Source organism: Diceros bicornis, chromosome 14 (assembly GCF_020826845.1).
Source record: "Diceros bicornis minor isolate mBicDic1 chromosome 14, mDicBic1.mat.cur, whole genome shotgun sequence".
NCBI lineage: Eukaryota > Metazoa > Chordata > Mammalia > Perissodactyla > Rhinocerotidae > Diceros > Diceros bicornis.
Window position 1 is genome coordinate 23,625,251 of NC_080753.1, and position 21,896 is coordinate 23,647,146.

The following is a 21,896-nucleotide window of genomic DNA, read 5'->3' on the forward strand; positions in this document are numbered from 1 at the left end:
AGGCCTTTTAGTTTTTCTAATGCTGGGCAACTTATGGTAGAAGTCAAAACCGGTTCCTCCTGAAGTGGTACCTTCATTAATTTTGAAGTTCTTTTGCACAAAATTTCAGGAAGCAGTATAGAACACAATCCCTATATGTGAACCTTTAGATTGTAAGGCAAGCCAGTACACTGTGTAATATGCAAAAGAGAAGGCTCAAAGAACTTGTCACAGCCCCCAGCCCCTTTCCGCAGCATGTGCTGACTGCTGTGGTGTTGAGTGGCTGTGAAAGGGGATAAGACCCCGTTTGCTCACCTGCAAGACTGTTTACAGCATGTTCCTTTTACTCTGACCTTAAAGTTTCCACTGAGCTCATGGGACTTCACCAAAGGGTGTTTAAAAAGCTCACCACTCAGAGCACATTTGATAATTGTGTCCCTCAGCCTAGTTACTGGCCTAATTAGGTAAGGAGGTTGTATCTTTGGCGTAAAACCTCCCATAGCCACTTAGCTTTTTACCGGGTAAGTATGCATCTCCCTGGTGGTTCAGATTCTTTTTTGAAGTCAGCACTAAAGCTGAAAAGCGCCTTCTGAATATGACTCTGGGTCTAGTTTCTATCTTCCACATTTAAATTAACCATTCTCTTGGTCTAAGGCTTTGACTTTAACCACTGTGTAGTCGTTCAACCCACACATTGCTCTAAATACACCATAGCTACTATAGCATTAAGGCAAATCCTCCTTTTTGTGGACTCTTTTCCATACTTAATTCTGCTGGCATGTTTCCATTTAAAATCTAAGTAGGTAGTGTAAGAGATTTTCATAGCACTGTGTTAACTAGCCTGAAAACTGACAGAATGTAAAACTGGCTTCCCTTGGGGAGAATGTTATGTGTTAGAATGGTGAAAGCCAACACTTTCATTTACAGAATAATTAGCAATATTTTTGGAAATTGTAGATTTGGTTGCTTTATTTGCTAAATTCCTATCACTTTGAGGAATTAAGCCAGTTTAAATGAGACTTAACTTTACCAGCATTATGGCTTTATAAACCAACCAACAGTAAACACTATTACTTGAAGCTAAAACATTAAATTTTGAGTGAAATTTGAATTATGCTTTTGGAAGCTGCCATGTCTTAATTTTTGCTGGATTTTGATTTTCAACTTTGAAAATTTTTACCAAATAGAATTATTTACAATTATGAGTAGATTGGGTAGCAGACTTCAAGGATGTAAGTTTCCTTCCTATAAAGAACAGGAAGTGCTGGTATTTCTTGTATTAGCAGGGTCTGATGCAGGTCTGAAGGGGCTTAGAATCTATGCTACGGCCTAAAAGTTTCCTTCCTGGTCACCAGTTGGAGGGTGATGACTTCAAACCTAAGCCTGGCTCTCATGTATGTGAACTTTCCTCATCTTAACACCTGGTAAGATATAAACCTGTCAGATCATCTGTGGTCCCAGTGTAGACTCCTAAAGGATCTTGGTTTCATGTTAAGCAAGCCACAGGCCTGAATTCACACAAGCTCCAACTCCTTCCTCCTAACAGATGAGACCTACCTGATTAATACTCACAAGAGAATGGTGCTTTTTAGAATGGTGCTTTTATATCTATAAATCGAATTCTCAGCTTTCTTAACAAGATTTATGCTGGCAAGGTCAAGAAGGACTATTCTGTCCTGTTTACCTTTAGTGAGCAGATCGCTAGCAACAACATCTGCCAACTGTAACAATTAGGCCACTGTGGTGCATTTATACTGACCCTCCTTTTCAATTCATGTCCTTTAATCTCATACCAGTTCCACAGGAGACTTGGCACTGAAAAGCAGTATTTTTAAAAATGCAGGAAAAACAAGTAGAAGTAAATCAACTAGAAAAAAATTGCCAAGGGGAACCTGTCTCTATCTCCACATCTTTCTAAACCTACATGAGTCTTTCCATGCCAGTTCCTTACATATTCCATTTCCAAAGAACCCCAAACTCCTGGATAGTCCCACTACCATGAATTTTAGGGTCAGAAAACGTCTATTTCCTTGTGAAGGAAGCAGCTTCCTCAAGCAGTGTCACTTTAGTGCCACTGCCTAGGCTTACTTATGTCTTGCCTCCATCTGCACATCACTGCCCTCTTTCCACCAAAAAAAATCTCACTCTATTACAGCAACACTGCCTCCCTGGTGCCTGGAAAACCCACCTGGTACATTAAAATGCTATGCAACACCAAATAGCTTCTTCTCCTAGTACTGCTCAAAAATGGAAATTCCTCCAGAATAAGCTTCATCCTATGTTAATGTCAATGTATGGTGGCTACAGTTTCGTGTCTTTCTTTTATTATGAAGCAAACCACTTCTGTTACAATCCATGTTTGGGCCTTGTTCCTCTCTCTTTTGAGTGTGAAATATAAATCATGTTTTTATGATTTTTTGTAAATCTTGACTTTTTACACCTTGTTTTTGTAAGCCGAAGTTTCTCATTAAAAGAATAAAATGGCTGTCTTTGTGTGCAGTCTTTATTTCAAATATTTATTAAAATACCATTAGGTTATGCCCTAAGACAAGAGCAAAAAGATCACCCCCTGCAGAAACTTAGGAACAGAACTTTTCAGAACAGAACTTTAGCTGAAGCCTGACTGCTGACCAGAGAATGGAGTTCTGAGTGGACCCAGTGAAGAAAAGGAAATCAGGCAGGGAACAGATGGTGCCCCTCTGAATCAAACTTCAGCTGCCATCAGGGCAAGTCTTGTGATGGTCACAGATTGGACGATCTGTTTTTGGAAGGTTCAAGTACAGCACAGGGGTTCCATGTGTCTGCAATCAGATGACAGGACAACAGGTGGCATTAGAAATGTAAAAGCACTGGAGGGGAACTGGTAAGAGATTCAAGTCCCTTGCAACATCTGGAAACACATTTAACTAGGAGATTCCCAAGGGTTTTGTCAAGTCTCTTTCCTATATTTTGTGAATAGATGATATAAGTTAGTGCTTCTCCCAGCCTCTAGGACTCCTAGGACAAGCAGAGCAGTGGTTAAGTGCTTACCTATCTGGCTACACCCCTGGCTGAGGTGCCATCAGGTCAATGTCACTCAAATTCCTGGCCAGCCAAACTCCTGCAGCAAAAAGTCCCAAATTGAGGATCAAGTTCCTAGAAAAAGAATGTATTCCATTAACCCTGTGGTCACTGAGTCACCTGTCTTTGGCTAGCGAAAGGTACTGGGGGAAAAAAGATTTCCCATCACCACCCCAGAAAAACCCCCTGGAGGCAAAAACACCGTTCCAGAAGTGCAGGAGCGTTGATCGTTATATGGTAGGTTGCCCAAGACCCACATGGTTATTTAGAGCTGGCTTCTGTGTCTCCGAAGAGCAGGATCAAATACAAAGGCCGATCCAGCACTTGTCCAGGGCCGAAAAGCACTCCCCTCCCCGCCGGGTCAGGGTGAGATTATCTAGACATAGCCCGGGGGCTGTCCGGCCCAGGACCTCAGCAAAGCACAACCAGAGCCATTAAGAGGCCAAGAGGCTGGCGGTGTAAAAATCCCGGAGGCGCCAGCCTCGACAAAGGGAAATACGGCAGGGACCCAGCCCCCGGCCTCGGTTACCTCCGGAAATCATTCCTGTCGGTGGCGAAGCGGTAGACGCCCCGAAGCCAGTCTCCCACGCTGTCCGGAATTTCGGGAGTCGCATTCGCCGAGCCGGCAGCGCTCACGCCGACGCCACTGGAAGCCATAGTACCACTGCGGGCTCCGCAAGGCCTCTCAGGACGCACCGAGTCGGCGCCGGAGATTCACGCAACTTCCAGTCCCCCACTTCCGCCAGCGCCGGCCTGCAGGGGGGGCCGTTGACCGAGCTTGGTCCGACGCCCAGGATCGAGGGAGAACTCGGGCTGCGCGTACACGACTCTGCAAGGGGAGGAGCACGGCCCCGCTCTACCGTCCCCTAGTCCCGTTCCACCTCCGGCTCCCTCCAGGCCCTCGGCTCGCCAAGCCGGTCACCGCCACACGTGGTGTCTGAGTGATCACTTCATTGGCCCAGGAGGAGAATGCTGGGGATGGGGCTGTCCCAGCCTGAGGGGCGAGGGGATAGGGGCTAGCTCACAGGGGATGCGTAGCTTTGGGGAGTGGGGTTCCCCAAGAATTCTGCATCAAAAGTCACAGAATGCGCTGGCTGAAGAGGGAGCACTCCAAATTTATCTCGCCTCCTCTCCCAGGCGTGCCCCTGGTTGCGCTCAGTCTAGGATTTTTATAGCCTCGCTCTCCCGCCTTACAGATCACACCCCCCCACTCGCCCTTCTCCGGGCTGCGCCACTAGCAAATGGTGCAATGCTTCCTGGAAGTGTCGCTTTCTTCAGCTTGGAGGCTTCCGGGGGTCTTCCAGGGCCGGGGAAGGCGCTGGCCTAAGAAAAAGCCTTCGGGGTCAGAGTCAGAGGAAGAGGAGCAGGTGGGGCAGGGGGCATCCTCCTTGGGATCAAGGGGCAACTCCAGGCCGCCCTGCTCCCGCTCTTTGAGTGCCTCTGCCTTGTCCCCAGCTCGGCACTCCTGCTCCGGGCTGGACCCAAGCAGCCCGCTCTGGGTTTCCGGACTGGAGCTGGCGGCAGCGGCGACAAGGGCTGCTCGGGAGAAGGTCGCGGCGGTCAGTGGAGCGCGATCCCCTCCTTCGACTCTGTCGAGCGCCGCCTCCTCTGTTCCGGGCGGGTCAGAAACGCCCATCTCAGGGCCCCGAGTCTCCCTCCCCCAGATCCGGGCGGGGCGACCCCCCCAAGCCCGGCCCAGTTGGGGCCCAGCCTCCCGCCCCACCCCCGGGCCGTGCGCGACGCCGCGGCCGCGGCGAGTCCTCTCTCGGCTCCCCCGCCCCTCCCCGCCTCCGCCCACCAGGGGGCGGCCGCGGCCCCAGTCCGGGAGCGAGTCCCGCGCCGCAGACCGCGGCGCGGGGTGGGCTCGGGAGGCCCTTGGAGCGCTCCGGCCAGGGACGCGCGGTGAGAGCTGCGGGCCCCGAGACTCGGGTGTGGGGGGTACGGTGGGGGGGATGGGGGCGCTGCTGGAGGGACGGGACGCCGTGGGATCGGGGCGAGGGTCCCAGCTCCGGAGAACCCCCTCCTCAGCCCAGGGGGGTTCCTCCAAGCCGCTGCCTTTGATCTGCAAATTCTCCCTTACCAAGGGACGCCCTTCCTTCCAGTGTCGGGGCCCGCCTCGAGCCGGCGTCCGAATAGCGACTCGCAAAGCAGCTGGGGCAGCAGGGGCCGCCCCCCGGCAGGGCATAACGACCCCCGCCCAAGGGCCCGGCGCAGTCCTGGCAGCAGAAGTGGTTCTCGTGCCAGCGCCGTCCCTCCGCCTCAGTGCAGCGCCGGGAGAAGATCAGCTGGGAGAGGGAGAGGGGAACGGCTCATTCATTCATTCACTCATTCATTCATCCAATAACCACGCCTTATGCCCAGTTAACGCTAAAGCACGTCTACAGACATTCCCATTTGATCTACTCAGCCACTCGCGGACTCAGGCGGGGCTGATTGGCTTAGCCAGGATCCCCCGGCTAGCAGGTGGCACGGCCTGAAGTGCGACCCGGGCCTCCTGGACTCCCGCCCAGGGTGTCTCACTGCCGCTTATGCTGACATGAAGGGAGTTCCTCGCGTGATCAGGCACAGCACTGGCACCCGGCATACGGAGATGAACGTCTGTCCAAGAGTCCCTGCCCCGGAGAAATTCTCTCAGTCCAGGAGAATTTGGGGGACTCTGCTTGCGGTGGGGGAGGGCACAAAGGCAACGGGTCCCACATGCCCAGAGCTCAAGTCAGAGCACAGGGAACACAGGGGTTCCAGGCTGGTCCCTAGTTCTCCGCACTCCACTCCGCGGCACTGGGAGAGGTGTCTCTTTACATCCTGCCACTTTGGACCCTGGGCAGATCCCCCAACCCCTCCCCTCGGGGCTGTACCTGGTCACAAGCAGGGCAGCGTGGCCGCAGCAGCTCGGCGTGATGACGGCCGCAGTAGAGACGCCCATCGTGGTAGAAGTAGATGAGGTTTATCAGGGCCTGGCCACAAGCCTGGCAGGCGAAGCAAGCCTGGTGCCAGCAGCGCCGCTCTCCTGCCCTGGCTGCGAACACTCCGTACTCCCCTGGCCTCAGTCGCTCCCTGCACTGCCGGCGGGGGTGCTGGGCTGATGAGAGCCGTCACCACCCTCCTAGCTTCCCTCCTGGCTCTTCCATCCCAACCCCAACCTAACTGTTCTCCCCATACCCCTGGCAAGCCCACCTCCAGTGCAGGCTCCACCAAGAACCGCTCAACTTGGTTTCCCTTCATCCTCAAGTTTGCCAGACTGTCAATCCCCAAACCCCTTTCTCCCACCACAGTACCAGAATCTAGCCCTTTCTGCAGAAGTGAGAGGGCAAAGAGTGGAGGAAGAGGAATATTGAGGGGTGGGGGGACTACATACCTTCTCACAGGTGCGTTCTTTTAGCTTGGGAGGTACCAGGCAGGCCACCCCCTGTCCCAGGGCCTCCCGCCTCCGCTGGGCACAGAAGAGCCGCAGCTCCGCCAGCTCCTCCTCCCCAAGGGCCAGGCAGTAGCGCTCCTGCGGAAACAGGCCCCCACTGTGACTGGGAGAGCCCCAGCAGGCAAGACTGAAGACTGATCGGAGAGAGAAGGCTTAGCTGCTGGGTCAAAGGAAGGTTGTAGAACCTCAAGGAGGTGCAAGAGATAACAGCATAGAAGGCCATTGAGAAGGAGAGGGAAAAGTCTCACTTCCCCCAAGAATGATCATCACTCAGGTCCTGACAGCCCCACAGCACTTAGCCCTGTCACCATATATTTAGATCCTTGCTCCCAATGGGCTGTAGCTCAATATCACTTCCCATTGTGTTTACCCTATTTATTCCATATTCTGTCTTGCCTCCCCAATGGAATTGTAAGCCTTTAGGCTGGGGACGTCTAGGGCCTCAATAAATATTTAACAACCATACTCTCTACATTTGTACATTCCATTATCAGTTTCAAAAGTCGTTCATGTACATTTTCTCATTTGCTCTTCAACTAACCATTGTGGTGGGCAGAGCAGATGTTACTGCACCCATTATGTAGATGTGAAAACTCAGGCTGGGTGTGTGGCGGGGTGACTTCCCCCAGTGAGCGGCATAGCTAGGCCTTAAACCCATGTCCCCTGACTTCTGGACCAAGGTTCTTCCCACAGTAAGTAAAGAGAGGGAGGCAAGAGAGAGGGAAGCTGGGCAGAGGGAGACCCACATCGCTGTCCTGTGGAGGGAGCTGCTGCAGGAGGGTCCGAAGCCGAGGCCAGTTGAGCGCTCGGCTGGTGTCCAGGCCAGAGAGACCCAAGCTCAGAACTTCAGGATCCTGAGGAGACACAGCAGAGGGAGAGGAGTGGAGCTAGGTTTTTCCTTCTTTCCTCCCCACCTCATTGCCACCTCTTCTCCAATCTAGAACAACGTCCAAGCACCTCCCTCCATTTGGAGGATCCTCCTTCAAGGACAGCTGATCCACTCCTGCATTTGTGGTCTGATAGAGGGAGGTTGGGGAGACCCCACACCCCAAAACAGCTTTCCTTCTGATGCTTGAAATCACCCCCTTTGCTCCTTAGGGCCAAAGCCCCAAGGGTCAGCCTTGACAACACAGAGCCCCTAGGAGAGGTAATGTGTATTCATGTGAATAAGTTAAAGTCAAACCCCCATATCCTGAGGGGGCTGTAGAGACAGAGATTCCTGCATAGGGCCACAAGACGTTGGGCACAAAGGCGTTGGTGGGAATGGGAGGAGCTCCAAAGGATGGAGGACATGTTGGGGTCAGAGGGAAGGGGTGACTCCTACTACCTGAGCAGAGGTCTCCTCAGGGTCCTCCTCTAACAGGTGGCCTGGGTCGCTGTCTGAGTTGGCTGGTGGACCTGGCTCCAGGGGAGTGAGTCTCTCCCCTGGGTGGGGCCAGCCAGAGTTCAGCACTGACATTGGTGGCAAAGTCTGCCCAGAAAACAAGAACACCTCTCATTGATTGGGCCCTTACAATGTGCTAGGCAGAGCTAAGTGTTCCACAGGAATTATCCCATTCAATCCTCCCAACCACGAGGTGAGTTAGGTGTATTCTTGTCCCCATTTTACAGATAGCCAAACTGAGGCTCGGTAAGCATAAATGGTACGCCCAAGGTCACACAGCTAGTAAGGGGCAGAGCCAGATCTTGAGGCCAGGCCTTTCTGCTCCAGAATTTCTGAAGTTCATACTCTGGGGTCTCCCAAGATTGGGATGGAGGAAAGAGGTGGCCCATAGTGGAAGGAGAGAGCATTTTGCCTTTCTGGTAAGCCTTTGGGCAGACTGGACCCTTCTTCCCCACCTCCCCAGCCTCAAGATTTAGCACCTAATGTTTCTCTTTGCTCCCTGTCTCAGCTCCTCGTCTAGTCTATAAACTCCTCGAGGACAGAGGAAAATCTTGTGCTTCTATCTTCTATGGATAGTGGCAATTTCATTGGATAATTCTAAGCCCATCTCTTCAGCCCTTCTCTGGGCAAGCCCTGGTATGACCACAGTATCTTGGGGGTGGGGGGTGACTCCCTGCCCTCAAGGAGCTCATAGTCTAGTGGGTAAACAGAGATGAAACCAGGCAGAATGGGACGGGAGCTCTGGGAAGGTATACACAGCACCTTAGGAAGAAAAATAACGAGAGCAAACTTTTCTATAACGTTTACTCTGTGCCAGGGACTATTCTAGCATTTTACATACTATACCATAATTCATCCTCATAGAACAATCCTATGTGGTAGTTTCTATTATCCCATTTTACTGTTGAAACAAACTGAGGTTAATTAACTTGCCCAAGGTCACATTAGAAGGCCAAGGGAAGCTTTGGGAGAAGGTTGCCTTTGAGAGCTATGACTGATTCTGAAGGCCGCTGGGCACAGGAGGACCGTCACCAATCCCTGGCCTCTGTAAGACCCAGCTTTTGGATCAGGACCAGGGTTTAAACTATAACAGTCATATTGCTTCCTAGCCCTGAGCCCCCCTCAGCCCCCCTTCAAATGTCCTGTGCCACCCTTCCCTGCTTCCTGGCTCCACACCCGTCTGCTTCCTTCCTGTTCTGTCCCTCAGGTCATTTCCTGTGGAAGGTGGCCAGTATGGGCTGTTCACACTCAGGGCCAGGAGTATCCCCTTCCCCTAACAGTGCTGCCCCTACTCCGGGCAGCACGAGATGCTTGGGGGGAGGGGTGGGCACAGGAAGGCGGGGCGTTCGGGGTCCCAGAAGGGGACTTGCACCCTCTCTTCCAGGTTAGTTCTAGTTTGCATGAAATTGTCCCACACAGAAACAACGCTCAGAAATCAGCCCTCAGCCCTCACCCTTCCATCCCTCCCAGGGCGGCCTAACTCCACCTCCACCTAGCGCCGGACCCCACCACTAACATGCTGATTCCTTCCAGAATTCCCCTCCCCCTTCCCCCTCAGATAAGAGACAAGGCTAAACGCCCTCTCCGGTCCCCCGCGCAGGTGCAACCGGGCTCAGGCGCTCTTTTCCCGACCGACCGCCGCCCTGAAGGGCAGAGCCTGAGCGGCCGAGGGACCGGGGAGGGAGAGGGATGGGAAGGTTTCCCGGGGCAGAGAGAGGGAGAAGGGGAGGAGAAGTGTCCGGTCCTGCCAAGTGCCCTCTCGACCGATCCCCAAAGTTTCTCTTGGACTTCGCGGGGCCCACCCCGGAGGCAGGACGTGGTGTGGTGCCCGAGTCCGCTGGGGTGCGAAGTCTGGCTACTGGGAGTTTCGGGGAGAAGGGACTCCGCTGGGGTCTCACCCTTGCTGCGCGCCGGTGTCCGGGCCGTTCTGGACAGACCCCGCCGTCGAGCCCCTCGCCCGGTGCGCACCCCGAGGCCTCAGCGCCCGCCTTTGCCCGCCCTGGGAGCGCGGCCCTTCCTCTCCCATGGCCCCTGCAGCCCCTGCCCGCCCCTCCGGGATGGTAGAGCGGGAAGTTCGGGGAGGGGCCTGGAGCTGCAGACTGAGGAAAGCGTTTGTGGGATCACGGGGTGGAAAGTGTGCAGACTCCACTGCCCCCTCTCGGTGCCTGGACCATGCGCCCCTGGGCTCGGAGCAGACACCCGGCAGCCGCATTTATGCCAGGTCCTCAGCCACTAGCTGAACAGAACGCCTGTGGGAGCCTCCAGAGAGGACGCCCCCAGACCCTCCCTCTGGTCTCCTGGCCCCGCCCCTCTGTGTGTCACCACCGTCCCAGCTTCCTCCCCCTTCTCCCCAGCCCCTTTCCGGGGTCCCTCGTCCTACCCCTCTCCCTTCCGTCCCTTCAGACCCCTTCCTCATCTTTGTGCTTCTCCTCCACCCCCGTCCACTTTCGGATCCCAGGAGTAGAAACCTCGGGTCCCGCCTCTGGTCCCCAGGCCCCGCCCCCTAGCCCCGCCCCTGCCCCAGGCTCCGCCCCGCCCCGCCAGGTTCGCCCAGCCGCTGGCCGGGAGCGCCCTCTGGCGACTGCGCATGCTCCCTGCTCCCGACTGCAAAGTCCTCCAAAGGGACCTTCTAGGCTGCGCGCCGGTCGCCCCCGATCGGGTCCGCCCGCCCGCAGCGTCTCGTTGGTGCTGCCGGTGACCTCCGACCCGCGGCCGCGGGGCGGGGTGGGGAGGCCTTAGCTTCGGGCGGGCGGCGGCTGCTGCAGCGGGACCCGGGAGCGGGGCCCGGCGCCGCCGGGGCCGCGGGGCGATGTGAGTCGGGGCGCGGCGGGGCGGGGACGAGGCGGCTCCACTGAGGCCGCACCGCGCCGCGCCGCAGTCTCCGCTCGCTCCCGAGGAAGCCCCGGGCGGGCGGGCGGTGGAGCCCCGGGGCTGGGGGCGGGGATCCGGGGACGACGCTCGGCCCCGACCTACCCCATTCCTTCCCGGTGTCCGGAGATTCCCCTGGCCACCCTGCAACCTACATTTGCCTCTCACTCCCCAGCACCGCCCCCACCCCCACCTTCCGGACACACCTTCGCATGTCCTGGAGCCCTCAGAACCCCTCACTCCTGCGAGATCCCCTGATAGACCCACAGAGCCACCGTTCTCTCCTGGATGTCCCCAAATGCTTCCACCACCCTGAAATTCCTCTGAGCCTTCATACCCCCCATTCTCCTTGCACCATTCTCAAATCCAAAACACTCGCCCACGTTTCCCCCGAGCCCTTTCGTGTTTTGCGTGTCCATAACCCGCTCTAACTCCCGCCCCCAATCCACACCTATCCCAGACCAGACTCCCCTCCTCCCCTCCTCCCCTCCCACCTCGCGGGCTGTCATGATATGTCCTGATATCTTAAAGAGAAGGGATCAGGAAAAGGTGCAATGACCCCCCATCTTGCACCCTGTAGTTCTTGCTTTCACTCCCAGACTCCCTGTTGGTGGCTCAAGCCCCAGTATTTTCCTAGCCCCCTGGCTTTAGGCTGTGACACCTCCCTCAGTCTGCTTTCTCCTTCCAGAGAATAAGCCAGACCAAGAGAGTGGGGGTCCTTTTCCCTGGAGAGTTGTCCAAGGATGCAGAGCCCAGGGACCCTGGGAAATGATACTGTTTTTCCAGAGCAGGAGGTTGGGGTTTCAAGGGTCCCAGGGTCCTGTCTTGTGGATGTGTCTACTTGGGGTTCAGATCCCTGAAATTTGATTTATTGTTAGCATTTATGTTAAAATTTTAGGACTTTCAGAGCTTGGAGAACGGAAAATCGATCAAGCTTCCAAATCTGAGATTGAAGGAACCTGTCCTGGAAAAGGAAAATGTCGATTTTAGTGATGTTTGTCTTACATCCTGCCTCTAGAGGTTATTTAAGCTAGAAGCTTTACAGATGTTACACACAGATGTTTCTCTTAAAAACTAAGGCCTTGGGGTGGGAGTTGAAGGTGTTGGGGGGGGGGATTGACCTGGCAGAGTCTCCCAGACTCTACTACTTAGTAGCAACAAAACAGGTTAGAATATTGGCTTCTGAATCTTAAGCCGGGACTCTTTCCAATACATTATAGTGTCCTTTTGAGAAAGCTCTTTGTAGAGTTATTCTCTGCAAAACTAAGGTGGTGATTTTGGTGCTGGTTGTAACAGAATTTGGATGGGGTCTAGAGGCAACTTAAAAAGCCTTGGGCTGCCTCAGACTTCAAACTCATTGATGCTATGGGAGTCTCTCCTGCTCAGGGCCTATGGGGCTTGGAATTTGTGGTCCCTTTGCCCTTGATCTTGCCTTCTTCATTGGTGCTTCTGTCCCATTAGGACCTGGAACAGATATCCAGGTGGAATGGACTAGCAGCATGTCAGTTTCATTAACAATTGGAGGTGAGGATGGAAGGTTTCCACTAACCTGTGGTCTCTGTCTCCTGTGCTAGGTGAGCCCCAGGTGTGTCTCAGAGGGATCCAGGTGACTTCTCTGCAGCCTGCTTGCCATGACGCCCCACCAAGAACGGGGGGAATAAAGTGGGAGTCCTTCCCCATGCCCCTCCCCTGGTCAGCTCCCCGATGGCCTGGGTGAGGTGAGAGCTGTGTATAGGTGCCACTTTTCTGGAGTTTCCTAAGTTGGGAGAAATGGAGGGTGCAGGTCAGGATTGTTCAAGGCTTTACACATTCAGCCGGAGTTCTAGAAGGCATATCTAATCTTACAGACTCATTTCTTGCAGCAAGTTGCAGCCCCTTGATGTCTGGTTAGATTGGTCCATGCATTTGCTTGCTCCCTAAGGTGGTATCCTCTCCATCCTAGACACAGGCCCGACTGCTGTGACATGTAATCCAAGTGCCATAACCCTGGAGGGAAAAGCCAGATAGTAAGGCCTCTGGTCTCCTCTTTGGACAAAAGGGAGCAAACCCAGCATTTTTTCCCTAATGAAGAAGTACCTAATCAGGGTTGTGCTCTATTCTAAATGCTCGATCTCCTGAATGTATCTTTTGTCCATAATGTAACGCCTCATTTGAAGAGAACATCAGAAAGATAAATTGAGGTAGATGTTGGGATGGTGGTGAGCTAGGAAAAGAGAGGACTTGGGTGATGTGGGAAGGGTAAGGTGAGAAAAGAGGATAAAGGAGAAGAATGCAGGGCAGAGAGTCTGGGACGCCCAGGTTACAGTTTCTTTGGTGAACTTGGATGAGGGCCCCAGGCTGGTACCCAGCTCCTGAGGCACGTCACTTCTTCTGGGTCCCTACTTTTATCCGTGCGCTTCCTACTGCCCAGGCTTCCCTTCCCTTTCGTTACATCAGCCAGAATCCTCCATACTTCTCAAGGTCCAGATCACATGTTACCTCTGAGACGCTCTCTCTGTCCCCCCATCAGCATTAATCCTTAATGCATCCTAACTTGAATTAGTGTTTATCCAGTGTGGGTCTGGCCCTGGATTGAGAGTGGGAACTCCTTGAGGGAGGGACTGTGTCCTGCAGTCCCTTAGACAGAGTAGGCGATCACAACGGGGTGGTTCTGCTGAGGTCCCCAGAGCAGGGCTTTTTGGAGCTGACTTTGGTGACTTCTTATCCCTTATGATTCTCCCTAGGGTGGGCTGGCTGCTCTGACACCATGGGGAGCTGCTGCAGCTGCCTGAACAGAGACAGCATCCCAGACAACCACCCCACCAAGTTCAAGGTACCCACAGTCCCCTCCTCTCCCCAGTTCCCAGCACCGCCTCCTGGGCTCAGGCCCCGAGCTGTCTAGTTGCCTCAGCCTCCCTGGAGAAGGCGGAACGACAGGCTTAGGTGTGGGCTCATTAAGACTTCTCCAGCTCAGGGCCTCCAAGGGGCCTGGGGCCCAGGCCACTGCCATTTGTGCAGCTCTTGGTACTACCAAGAATGAGGAAATGCCACAATAATGCAACAAAAATCATGCTTTTAGAACATTCGCCCCTGTCAGTGTATCTTTGTGACTTGACATATAACTTGTTTGAAGAAAACAACAGAAGTCTGTATTTGTGAGTTAAAATATGTAAAGTATTTAGAACAGTGCTTAACACATCATAAGCACTATATTAGTGTTTGCTGTTTGCTCTGTGAAGCTAAGGCCAGGCCCAATCGACTTGTGCCCCCCTGGGCCCTCCCACCACTCACCTCCCTGTAGGGGGAGCCCCCTCCTCACCCTTGACTGTTGAGGCACAGGTTGCTCCGCTCACCAGAAGAGGGAGCCCTCAGCGAGGCCCTGCAGCTGGGGGGTGCTGGAGGCGTAGCTGTTTGCTCTGCCTTGAGCTTGACTCTCCCAGGGTCTTAAGATCTTGAACTTATGATAGGACCCCTTCCCCTGTTAACATCTGGTCCTTGGATGCTAAGCCATGGACCGCCCCAGGTCATCTCACCTTGCTCATCTAACCATCTGACCTTGGAGGTCACCTAACCAGCCCTCTTCTCACTGTCCTAATGACCAGACTGAGGCTTAGAGCACTGTTGTGGGTCCGTGGCACTGCTCTGCCCAACCCCTGGTAGTCACGTGGCATACAGTAGAATCTGCTACAGTCGGGGGAGCCCCTTGGTCCCAGCTCTGGCCCTGCGTTGGCCTTCCTCCCCACAGCTCAGGAACCCGTCCACACACTTGTTGGACTCGTCATTGACCCTTCTGTCCCCGGCCCCCCAGGTGACAAATGTGGATGACGAGGGGGTGGAGCTGGGCTCCGGAGTGATGGAGCTGACGCAGAGCGAGCTGGTGCTGCACCTGCACCGGCGCGAGGCCGTCCGCTGGCCCTACCTCTGTCTGCGGCGCTATGGCTACGACTCCAACCTCTTCTCCTTCGAGAGCGGCCGCCGGTGTCAGACGGGCCAGGGTGAGGATGAGCTCTTGCCCCATGCTGGGATGGGGGCTTGTGCGCCTGGAGCAGGGACTGGGGCTGGAAGTCAGAGCTAAAGGGACTGTGGGGAAGTCTGTTGACTTGGCGGGTATTGCCCAGAGAAGGGAAGGGTCATGGCCAAGAGCACACAGCACGTTAATGCAGAACTGCTTGGACTCCCAGGCCAGTGCGCTTTCTCTTCAGTCATTGCAGCTCCGGCCTGGGTCCCTTTGTGGGCATATTTGTTGCACAGCCCGTGGGAAGGAGCCAGTGCTCCCAGGCCAGAGCCTGCCTGGGAAAGCAAGCGATTCTTCCCCGCTCTGTGACTCAGTTCCGAGGGTCCCTGTTGCCCCCTAAGTAGGAGCAAACTTTCTCCTGAGCCTCCAAGTCATATACCCTGGACTCTGTGAATAATGAAAGGTTGGGCCTGAAGTCCTGGCTACCTTGAGACTGAGTGGCTTGGAAATGATAGATTTGGGGAGGTAGGACTCTTGGGTCCCTAATGTACAGAGTCATCTTCAAGAGGTTAATCTTTGTCCTGTCACCTGTGGGCAGTGGAGTGTGATATATTCCTCCCCCCTCCCTACAGCCAGAGGTCAGAGAGTGGTGGGTTGTTCCATGAGGTCAAGGCTAGAGCCAGCCATGGCTCTTTGAAGGAGTGGCATGGGCTGGGCTTATATTTTAGGACACAAACCTAGGTTCTGCAGAAGGAATCCCGCCCGGGATTGTGTTAAATGCAGTTTGGGGTTGTGACTGTGCAGAGATGCAGTGACGGAGGTCCTCTGATGAGGCTGCCAACACAGCACTGAGTCTTTGAGGCTCTGTTGGCCGGGAGAGCATCTTTCCCCTGGGAGCTCATGAGGCAGAGGCAGTTAACACTGGCTAAGCAGAGAGAGGGGAGGAAGGGGCTTCATTGCTCCGGGTGGTGTTTGATCCTGAGGGGCTTCTCTGGGCCCCAACACTGGATTCTCCTAAAGCTCCAGGCTTTACCAGCCTGGAGATATAGTCCTTTTTCTTCCGTTCTATCCTTCCTCTCCCGTTCCTGCATACCTCAGCTGTCCCATGCCCAGCCTTGTTTATTTTTCTTTGTTGTGAATAGATGTACACACACACCTCAAGTAGCCTCCCCTCAGTCCTGGGCCGCACTGTTACAGGGGAGCACAGAATCCCAGGCTGGCCCAACACCCCAAGGGCATTTTGGATACCCTAAATCACAGGTGCTCAGCCCATCCTGCTGTTCCCGGGACTGCGAGTTGCTGCATTGGAGTTTGAGGGGCTCTGAGGCTGGCTGCATTGAGGAGCCACACGATCACCTTGATGTATTTGTCCTTCCGCTAGTCGCCCATCCTTTCTTCCTCTCTGCACCAGAGTTTAAGCTCCATGAGGTCGGGGGCCTATACACAGTAAACATTTGCTCCCTGGGCAGCCACTGGGCTCAGTACCCAGTGAACAAGCAGTGAACGGGACAGACCCTCCTGCGCTCAAAGAGCTCGGAGGCTGTTGAGCATAGAGCTGAGGGCTGGTGCCCTGGGTGGAGCTTAGTTTTCTGGGGAACAATTGGTGGTGGGCAGAGGGATGTGGGGGAGTGTGTGAAGTGGATGGTCACTCATCTACTACTGTCCTTTTCCACTTTGCTTTTACTTCTTTTCCCCTCACCCCTCATCCCTGTGAAGTGACTTAACCTCAGAGGAATATAGCTGAAGTGTTAGATCTGAAGATGATGGTGATGGATGGGTGAGGGTGGGGGGCCTTGGGCCCAGCTCCTCCCGTAGCTCTTGGATTTTAGAATGTGCTGGGAAGAGTGCTGAGGATGAGGAGGGACTCTCCCGCCCCTCTGCAGGCCTGGGACTGGAGGAAAGGGGCATTTCCTGAGCTTCGTGCATGTGTTCAGCTTCTCTGGTCCTTCCCTATTGGGCACGGGGTCAGAGGAGCCTCCTTGGTTCCTCTCCTTCTTCAGGGATATTTGCATTCAAGTGCTCCCGGGCCGAGGAAATCTTCAACCTCCTTCAGGATCTGATGCAGTGCAACAGCATCAGCGTGATGGAAGAGCCGGTCATCGTCACTCGCAACAGCCACCCGGCTGAGCTTGACCTCCCTCGGGCCCCGCAGCCTCCCAACGGTAAGGAGACCCCATCCTCGGTACCCCAGTACACACACGTGCACACATACACGCACACATAAGCACAGGCCCAGGAAGCACCAGTTTTGGGGACATGAGGGAGGCAGGCAGGTGGTGGGATGGCTGGGTGAGCCAGTCTTCCAGGACAGTCGTCCATCATCAGAACCGCTCGTGGGGATGGCTAAGTCCTGGCCTGGGCCAGTCAGGTGACTCAGGCTGAGGCTGGGGAGTCCTGGGCCTTGAATCAACTGATGGTTGGGGAGCAGACAGGAAGACATTGGGTTTCCATGGAAACGGCAGTCTGGAGCTGTTTTGCTTCCTTCCTTCTGTCTACTGGGTCATACCCATATACCTTTCCTGATGGCTGGTGCAGGCGTCTCTGCCCGTGACCGTTTTCTGGAGAGGTTCCCACAATTTCTGCTTGTTCATTCACTGGGTCTGCGCTGAGCACCTGCTGTGTTCTGCACTCCGTGGGCTGGCCCGTGGGGGCAGAAGAAATGGAAATGCAGCTCCTGATTTCGAGGAGCTTCCCTGGAGCTCACTAGCAGAGCTAGAATGAGACTAAGGGACAGGCCAGTATGATAAGGTGTGCTTTGAGGGTTTCAGATAAGGCTCTCTTGGGGGAAGTGGGGTGCAGGCGGAGCTTTGAGGGACAGGGCAGGGTTTGAAGAACAGAGAGGCAAAAGATAATGGGAGACTGCTGGTTCAGGGGGGCAAAACACCTTGGGGGCCCTGGGAACGTCTCCCCTCCCATCGGAGGAGTCCCAGGACGCCGCACACATGGTCGCAGGTGGTTGTCAGGTGGTTCGAGGACCCCTCACCCAGGCTTGTCTCCTCTGCGCCCAGCTCTAGGCTACACTGTCTCCAGCTTCTCCAATGGCTTCCCGGGCTGCCTGGGAGAGGGCCCGCGATTCTCGGCACCCCGGCGCCCCTCGACAAGCAGCCTCCGACACCCCTCAGTTGGGGAAGAGTCCACCCATGCCCTCATTGCCCCTGATGAACAGGTGAGCAGGCTGCTACCCTGCCCTCCCCATTGGTCTGGGTGGGGATGGGGGATCAGGAAATGTGGGACATCCTCCCAGTAAGGATCGTGGGAGGGAGGAAAATTGATAGGGTCCCTTCCTGTCCCCAGAAAGGGAGGCAGCTTCCCTGGAAGGTTTGGAGGAGAAGGAAGAGGAGGAAACCCCCGGTCTTTTCCCCTCTGCTTCTTGTCTCTCATCGTAACCCTTCTGTTCTCTCCTTCCTCCCTGCCCTTGAACCTCTCGCTTCACTTGGACTCTCTCCCCCTAGTCCCACACCTATGTCAACACACCGGCCAGCGAGGATGACCACCGCAGGAGCCGGCACTGCCTGCAGCCCCTGCCTGAGGGTCAGGCACCCTTCCCCGCTCAGGTCCGGGGCCCCGACCAGCGGGACCCGCAGGTGTTCTTGCAGCCGGGGCAGGTGAAGTTCGTGTTGGGCCCGACCCCTGCCCGACGGCACATGATGAAGTGCCAGGGCCTCTGCCCCAGCCTGCATGACCACCCCCACCACCACAACAACAATGAGGGCCCTTCCGAGTGCCCAGCCCAGCCCAAGTGCACCTACGAGAATGTCAGCGGGGGGCTGCGGCCGGGGGCCGGCTGGAGACTGAGCCCAGAGGAGCCGGGCTGGAATGGCCTTGCCCACCGCCGGGCCGCCCTGCTGCACTATGAGAACCTGCCCTCACTGCCCCCCGTGTGGGAGAGCCGAGCCCAGCAGCTGGGGGAGGAGGCCGGGGATGATGGGGACTCAAGGGACGGGCTCACACCCTCCTCCAATGGCTTCCCCGACGGTGAGGAGGACGAGACCCCACTGCAAAAGCCCACCAGCACCCGGGCTGCCCTCCGCAGCCACGGCAGCTTCCCTGTGCCACTGACCCGCCGCCGAGGCTCTCCGAGGGTCTTCAACTTTGATTTCCGCCGGCCGGGCCCTGAGCCCCCAAGGCAGCTCAACTACATCCAGGTGGAGCTGAAAGGCTGGGGCGGAGACCGGCCCAAGGGGCCCCAGAACCCCTCAGTTCCCCGAGCCCTTGCGCCCACCACCCTCCCTGCCCGCAGCTCAGATTCCTACGCCGTGATTGACCTCAAAAAGACCGTGGCCATGTCAAACCTGCAGAGGGCTCTGCCCCGTGACGATGGCACCGCCAGGAAAACCCGGCACAACAGCACTGACCTGCCTCTGTAGGGACTTCCCTCCTCCCCGCCATGGCCCAGCCTCTGCCTCATGCTCCGTCCTCTGAGCTCACACTCCCAGGGTTCCAGATTGCTTCACAGAAGGGCATTGAGGTGGGACCAGATGCTTCCCTGCACTGGCCAGAGTCCCCAGCCACTGAGTCTCCTGGTCTCCAAGTTGGGGGAAGAGGGTGACCAGGCGAGGAGGGAGCCACAACGGAAACTGTGAAGGGTTCCCATGATTGCATCTAGCACCCTCCCATTAAGTCCATTTGTCTCGTCTGTCATCTGTGTGTGTTTTTTTTGGTTGAAATTTTGAAACGTTTTGTACTTGTTGATTTTATTTATCAGTTTATTTTTCTATTTATTGTTTTAAATGTAATTTAACATATTTATTATTAATATAATTATTTTTAAATTCTGGCTTGGTGGATCATGTTAAATTCTTAGGGAGTCTTCTCTGGCATGCTTCTGGGGGGCGAGTAGGGGAGGCCCAACAGAGGTAGGGGCTTCATTCCAGGAAGTTTGGAGTGGTTGTGGTTTTGGGGACAAGTCTGTGACCATTTCTTTTTCTCCTCCGAGAAGTCCTGGCTCAGAACTTAAAGTTACCAGAGATGGATGCTCTTGACAGACCGGAGAGCTGGAGTCCTAGATGCAGAAAGGAGATCTGTAGTGGGATAGAACCCTGACCCTCTGAGGCTGGCAGTGGGTGGGGGGATGTTGGGGGGGAGTGCTGCACCAGAGTCCCCTTCTCTGGAACCCCTCACTGATTCTCCTTTCTGGCACCAGGCACGTCCCAGTGGGCTCTCCTTTAACACCTTGGCCCAAAGCGGACCCTAGATCCTTTCTTGGTGTCCCCAGCATGGCTAGGTCGAGGCTAGAACTTTTAAACAGGACTTGACTAAAAGCCCAAGAATAGCAAAAGGGAAAAACACGGAGTAACGTGGAACTAACTAATCTGGCTTGCAAAGTGTGAATTTCCCAGAGGACTGCTGCCCAGGAATAGACTCTTGGGGCGCCTCTACCCTACCACAGAGGTGGGACCCTCACAGAGCCCCCACAGCTGAACACCTGGCTGGAAGCTGCAGGTCTGCACGGGGCCGCACTGCCCGCTGCTGTTGCAGGAGCACCCTCTCCCTGTCCCAAGGCGGCCTCTTCCCTCTTCCTCCTCTCACCGGCCTCCCTGCCGGCAAGACTCCGTTTCTATTTCAACCCCCTAAATGGTTAATCGAAAGGAAATCTAATGTCTGTGATAAGCCACTCAGGGCCCAGGAGAGGAGTGGGAGTGAGGTTTGTCCAAGACTTAGGGACAAGCCTTCTTGTCTCTGATCACAGTTTGTGCCCCAGCTCCCTGGCCTGTGGAGCAAGCAGACCTGTCCTCCTCACCAAGGAAACAGGCCTGGGCGGGGCCCACCTGATTCCCCTCCCCTCCAGCTGTCCAGAACACCGCGGCCGGGACCTCAATACCGGGAGTGCCCCCTCCCCTGGGTGGGGGTTGGACTGACCAGCTTCCAGACCCCCCTGACCCTGGGTGTCCCTGTCATTGAAGAGGACTGGCCACAACAGGAGGTGAGAGAGGCCCCTCACCTGGGACCCAGCAGGGGCCGAGGGTGCAGCTGCTGCAGGCCCAGAGCTGGCACCCAACCCTGCTTTCCCTGACATCCTTTTGCTCTCTGCACCAGAGGGACAGCCCGCCGCAGGCTGGATTCATCGCGCGTCTTCTCCCCCTGCAGTAGGGGATGCGCCCTCTCTCTGCAGCTCATCCAGGCAGCTCAGTTCTGCTTTCTCCCTGTCCTCCCACATGACGGCTGCTCGTTCTGGCCTCCACAGGCAGGAGTGGTGTTCTCTCCAAAAAGGACAGCCAAGATGGGGGCAGCTATGGCGGTGCCAGAACCAGGCCTTGGGGGCCTGGCCATGCTAGTGACTCTCAGTTCTGCTCAGGCTCATGGATGCTGTCATGGGGGAGCCAGAGGCTTGACTTGTCAAGGGACCGGGCTCTAGTCCTGACTCAGCTATTCTCTCTGCTCTCTTCAGCACTTGGTTACCCCAAAGGGGCCTTGGTTTTTGCCCCTGGAAAACAGGAGCTAGTTTTCAGAAGTGGCCAATGAGATGACGAACATGACTGCACTTTGGAAAGCAGACAGGCCCGGGCAAACTGTGTTAACAACTCACTGTTCCCAAGGAAGAAAACCACTGGAAGTCACAGCTCTTCGGCCCCCGAGACCTCAAGCGTATTGCTGCTCCTTTGGTGAATGACACGAGAAGGGGCAGTTAGCCTCATTCTTTGGGGTCGCCAGATCCTGGTCAGACCCCTGGGGTTCCCCCAGAGCAGGTCGTAATCGCTTCAGTGCACATATTTGTGGGGCATGGGGGTGGTCAGGAGACATGTCCCAGGAATTGACTCCCAGCCAGTGTGGCAGCCAGCCTTCCCTGTCTCCTTCCCAGGTCACTGCCTCTGACTTAGGAGGTCTCCTGCAGGAATTTTCCTCTGGCGGGGCGGGTGGGGTATGAGTGCACAGCTTTCCTGGTGGGAAGGGACGGGTGGGAGTGATGCCCAGGAAGGCGACTGCTGCTGCTGTGTTTGAGCCTGCCCTGCCGCCATCAGGGCGTGGTGTGCAAATGGAATCTGTTTCCACCGCCATCATCGTCCAAAGATCATCACCAGCATCTGCGAATGTTTGCTGAGTGCTCCGTTCTCCTCTTTAGAAACAGGCCCTGCCCACCCCCTGGGCAGCCATCAGGAAAGGACCAGAGCCAACATCCTGTCCAGGAGTGACATTTCAGGTCAGACCAGGAGGGGCCCTCCCCAAGCCCACCCTGGGTAATAATAGCGCTTTACGATGGTATAAACACAGTCAGCTTTCCACGGGGCCTTACAGACCGTTTATCTCTCTCCAGCTCA

At 55.4% G+C, this 21,896-nt stretch overlaps 3 protein-coding genes across 5 annotated transcripts; 1 reads left to right on the top strand and 2 right to left on the bottom strand.

Annotated features, from left to right (window-relative positions):
- Nucleotides 1-2,464: 2,464 nt before the first annotated feature.
- Nucleotides 2,465-3,861, bottom strand: TOMM6 (translocase of outer mitochondrial membrane 6). Its single transcript, XM_058554412.1, has 3 exons — nt 3,569-3,861; nt 3,010-3,114; nt 2,465-2,780 (listed from the first exon to the last, which is right to left on the bottom strand). Exons 1-2 carry the CDS (start codon nt 3,694-3,696, stop codon nt 3,018-3,020), a joined length of 225 nt encoding a protein of 74 aa, XP_058410395.1. The 5' UTR covers nt 3,697-3,861; the 3' UTR covers nt 2,465-2,780; nt 3,010-3,017.
- A 335-nt stretch (nt 3,862-4,196) lies between these two features.
- PRICKLE4 (prickle planar cell polarity protein 4) lies at nt 4,197-10,260 on the bottom strand. Of its 2 annotated transcripts, none has more exons than XM_058554397.1 (7): nt 10,219-10,260; nt 7,782-7,925; nt 7,201-7,308; nt 6,395-6,532; nt 5,895-6,098; nt 5,120-5,324; nt 4,197-4,647 (listed from the first exon to the last, which is right to left on the bottom strand). In XM_058554397.1, the coding sequence occupies exons 1-7, from the start codon at nt 10,252-10,254 to the stop codon at nt 4,274-4,276; spliced, it is 1,209 nt and encodes a 402-aa protein (XP_058410380.1). In that variant the 5' UTR covers nt 10,255-10,260; the 3' UTR covers nt 4,197-4,273. The 2 variants fall into 2 exon arrangements, with proteins under 2 accessions (XP_058410380.1, XP_058410381.1); XM_058554398.1 differs by lacking the exon at nt 10,219-10,260 and adding an exon at nt 9,737-9,939.
- Nucleotides 10,261-10,595: 335 nt separating this feature from the next.
- FRS3 (fibroblast growth factor receptor substrate 3) lies at nt 10,596-19,417 on the top strand. Of its 2 annotated transcripts, XM_058554395.1 has the most exons (7): nt 10,596-10,649; nt 12,281-12,424; nt 13,430-13,518; nt 14,494-14,680; nt 16,641-16,802; nt 17,649-17,806; nt 18,093-19,417. In XM_058554395.1, exons 3-7 carry the CDS (start codon nt 13,453-13,455, stop codon nt 19,005-19,007), a joined length of 1,488 nt encoding a protein of 495 aa, XP_058410378.1. In that variant the 5' UTR covers nt 10,596-10,649; nt 12,281-12,424; nt 13,430-13,452; the 3' UTR covers nt 19,008-19,417. The 2 variants fall into 2 exon arrangements, with proteins under 2 accessions (XP_058410378.1, XP_058410377.1); XM_058554394.1 differs by lacking the exon at nt 10,596-10,649 and having other exon boundaries at nt 11,847-12,424.
- Nucleotides 19,418-21,896: the final 2,479 nt, after the last annotated feature.